The sequence below is a fragment of the Gadus chalcogrammus genome, chromosome 18, assembly GCF_026213295.1.
Source record: "Gadus chalcogrammus isolate NIFS_2021 chromosome 18, NIFS_Gcha_1.0, whole genome shotgun sequence".
NCBI classification, from domain to species: Eukaryota; Metazoa; Chordata; class Actinopteri; order Gadiformes; family Gadidae; genus Gadus; species Gadus chalcogrammus.
Window position 1 is genome coordinate 3,964,082 of NC_079429.1, and position 3,596 is coordinate 3,967,677.

The 3,596-nt window shown below is 58.3% G+C and overlaps 3 protein-coding genes across 3 annotated transcripts in view; all 3 read left to right on the forward strand.

Annotated features, from left to right (window-relative positions):
- LOC130371671 (serine/threonine-protein kinase SBK1-like) overlaps positions 1-1,153 on the forward strand; it is a 10,857-nt gene extending 9,704 nt beyond the window's left edge. Inside the window, exon 4 of the mRNA XM_056577525.1 lies at positions 269-1,153. Coding sequence (XP_056433500.1) covers positions 269-1,153 — 885 coding nt within the window. The remainder of the gene's footprint in view (positions 1-268) is intronic.
- Positions 1-3,596, forward strand: part of LOC130371669 (uncharacterized) — a 201,418-nt gene that overhangs the window by 102,697 nt on the left and 95,125 nt on the right. The gene's annotated exons all lie outside the window — the stretch shown is intronic.
- The window catches only part of LOC130371746 (eomesodermin-like), a 2,530-nt gene continuing 2,171 nt past the window's right edge, over positions 3,238-3,596 (forward strand). Inside the window, exon 1 of the mRNA XM_056577606.1 lies at positions 3,238-3,318. Coding sequence (XP_056433581.1) covers positions 3,238-3,318 — 81 coding nt within the window. The remainder of the gene's footprint in view (positions 3,319-3,596) is intronic.

Below are 3,596 nucleotides of genomic sequence, written 5' to 3' on the forward strand. Positions count from 1 at the left end.
CTCCTCCCACCACCCTCCCACCCCCTCCCCTCCCTCTCTCCTCCTCTCCCTCCTCCACCCTCCCTCTCACCCCCTCCCCTCCCTCTCTCCTCCTCTCCCTCCTCCACCCTCGCTCCAACCCCTCCCCTCCTCTCCCTCCCCTCCCTCCCATCCTCCCCTCCTCCCTCCCTCCTTCCCTCCCTCCTTCCCTCTCCCTGCTCCACCCTCCCTCCCCCTTTCCCCCCCTCCCTCCCCCCTCCCTCCCTTCCCCCCCCCCCCCCCCTCCCAGGTGGGTCTCCCGGAGGAGATGGTGAAGCGATGCATGCAGCAGCTGGGTCTGGCGCTGGACTTCATGCACGCCAAGGGCCTGGTGCACCGCGACGTCAAGCCCGAGAACGTGCTGCTGTTCGACCGCGAGTGCCGGCGTGTTAAGCTGGCCGACTTCGGCATGACGCGGCGGGCGGGCTGCCGGGTGAAGCGGGTCAGCGGCACCATCCCCTACACGGCGCCCGAGGTCTGCGCCGCCGGCCGCGCCGAGGGCTTCCTGGTCACCACGGCGCTGGACGTGTGGGCCTTCGGCGTGCTCGTCTTCTGCATGCTCACCGGGAACTTCCCCTGGGAGGCGGCCGCGCCCGCCGACGCCTTCTACGAGGAGTTCCGGCGCTGGCAGAAGGCGGGCTGCCCCGCCGGGACCTACCCGTCCCAGTGGCGGCGCTTCACCGACGACGCCCTGCGCATGTTCCGCCGGCTGCTGGCGGCCGAGCCGGGCGAGCGCTGCGGCGTGAAGGACGTCTTCTGCTTCATCAAGTACGCGCTGCTGAGCGAGCTGCGGCGCCGCGCCTCCTGCCGCGGCAAGAGGGGCGAGCGGGCCGGCTCGCTGGGGGCGTGTCCCGGCGGCGGGGGGGGCGGGGCCTGCGGGCCGCCCGCCGTCTCCTCGTTCTCGTCGGCGTCGGCCTCGTCATCTTCGTCGGCGTCCCGCTCCGGCCACAGACACCCGGAGCCGTCCCCCCCGCCCCCGGCGCCCCCCCCGGGGGGGCCCTGCCTGCGGCCGGCGCCGCTGAAGCGCACCGTGCTGTCGGACCCCCTGTCCCCCCGCGACGAGAGCCCCTCCCCCGGCCGCGACAAGAGCAAGAGCCAGCTGCTGATGGCAACCGCCATCGAGATCTGCGTGTAGCCGGGGCGGGGGGGATGGGGGGGATGGGGGGGGGGGGGGTTGGGGGTGGGGGGGTTGGGGTTACGTTGGGGGTGTCCCCGGCGAGAATAGGACCGACCGCGATCCTGGACACTTCCTGGTCCTCCAGAGGCAGTCGACACACAAACTGGGGGAAGCTTCCCTTCACTGCTATCTTCGAGGAGAGGAACTAGACCCTCATAGACTAGACCCCCATGGACTAGACCCCCATGGACTAGACCCTCATGGAGAAAACCCCCATGGAGTACAACTCCAAGAACTAGACCAATTATCTCTAGAGCCCCATGAGAAGACCTCCATGCAGGAAAACCTCCAGGATCTCAGGTCCAAAACCTCTCACACATATGCACCCACGAGCATATATACACACAGACATGCACGCAGACATAAACACAAACACACACATGTACATGTATACACACATGTAAACAAACAGATGCATAAATAAGGTCCACCATAAATGATACATATATATATATATATATATATATATATATGTTTCAAAAAATTATAGAGTCCACACGTACATGCAGTATATTAAGTGTTTTGACTGCCGCAGCAACAGAAGTCCTGAGGGAGCGAGCGATCGAGCAGCGCTTAGACTGGAGAGAACGAGAAGAAAGCATCCACAGAGAAACTCCTCAAGTCATGTAGCAGTTGTTGCGTGTTCCTCGGTGTCTGAAGGACATCCTCTCAGGACATCTCAGCAGGTCACTTCCTGGGGGTGGGGGGGGGGGGGGGGACCTCCTACCTGGAGGTATTACAAAAGGACATCTATCACCACAGACATATTTAACGGACTAGAGTTGTATCTGTTTGTTTTAGAACTAGCCTCAGTGAAATGAACGTAGCATTTAGTAGAGAAAATACAGAGTCGAAGTCCGTCTGCTTCTGTCCAAACTAAGAGAACAACAAGTAGTGTGATTATTTTATACTTCCTGTGTATGTGCGTCTGTGTGTGCATGCATGTGCGTGTGTACGTGCACGTTCGTGTGTGCACGTGTGTGCATGTGTGTGTGTGAGTGCGTGTGGACGAATGTGAGCGAGTGTGAGCCGCCTCCTAAAGCACAAGCTGTTTTGTAGGGCACGGGTCAGAGCAGCACTTTGTAAATACGTTGTGCATCGTCAGGTAGTTCCGCTGCGTCGCGCCCAACCTTTTCTACGAAGACCCTCCTTAAGGCTGTCCCCAGGGTTAGGGTCAGCGGGGGACAAACTGTATGTAGCAAAACGATGAAGATGTATAGTTTATTAAGTCGATAAATAGGACGTGATATGTATACAAGATAAGATTATTCGATGTACAGTACAGTAGCAGATACGTGCGCTCTTTGAAGTCCACACTCACCTGTGTCCTGGTGTCACACCTCCTTCCATCTCTCTGGGTGCTGCCTGCTCCGTCGATACCTCCTGCCTGCTCTTCTGTCAATAAAGGTATTAATTCAAGCTTGAGGCCAATTCTGGGTCGATCACAGACAGCCGGGCTCAGTTCCCCAAGATACAGAGACAATATATACAAGATCCAAGACGTAGGGTTATATAGGTAAACATTCAAAATAGTTTCTGAATACATGGCTTTGTATGTATTGGCCTTCTGAATGCTTTCTGTGCGTGTGGCAGTAAATGGGGGGGTCACGCACCACGTCCCCACCAGGTGGAGGTGGTGTGTGTATGAAGTCCCCACAAGGTGGGTGTGTGTGTGTGTGAGGTCCCAACAAGGTATGTGTGTGTGTATGAAGTCCCCACAAGGTGGGTGTGTGTGTGTGTGAAGTCCCCACAAGGCGGGGGTGTGTATGTGAAGTCCCCACAAGGTGGGGGTGTGTGTGTGCGAGGTCCCCACAAGGTGGGGGCGTGTGTGTGAAGTCCCCACAAGGTGGGGGTGTGTGTGCGAGGTCCCCACAAGGTGGGGGCGTGTGTGTGAAGTCCCCACAAGGTGGGGGTGTGTGTGCGAGGTCCCCACAAGGTGGGAGCGTGTGTTTGAAATCCCCACAAGGTGGGGGTGTGTGTGTGAGGTCCCCACATGATGGAGATGGGGTTGGGGCGGTGTGGGGGCAGTCTGGACGGAGAGGATGTCTGCAGAGAGCTGGTGTCTCAGGGTGTGTGTGGTCGGGACGGTGGCTCGGGTTCAGGGTCAGTACCGGGTCCAGAAGGTGCGGTGTGTTCTGACCGTCCTGACGTCTCCCTGGCTGCTCACGGTTCCGTTTCCTCCAATGCTCCTTCTACTGTTACACCAGACAGGAAGGGGAGGTGGGGGTTGTGGTTGTGTGCGCGCCTGTTTTTTTGTCTGCATCGCTTAATACATGTACATGTGAGTATGTGTTAACACGTGTGTTTGTGTGTGTGTGCGTGTCTATATATAAGTGTGTGTGCGCTGTATGTAAGTGTGTGTGTGTGCGTGTGTTTGTGTGTGTGCATGTATGCGTGTATC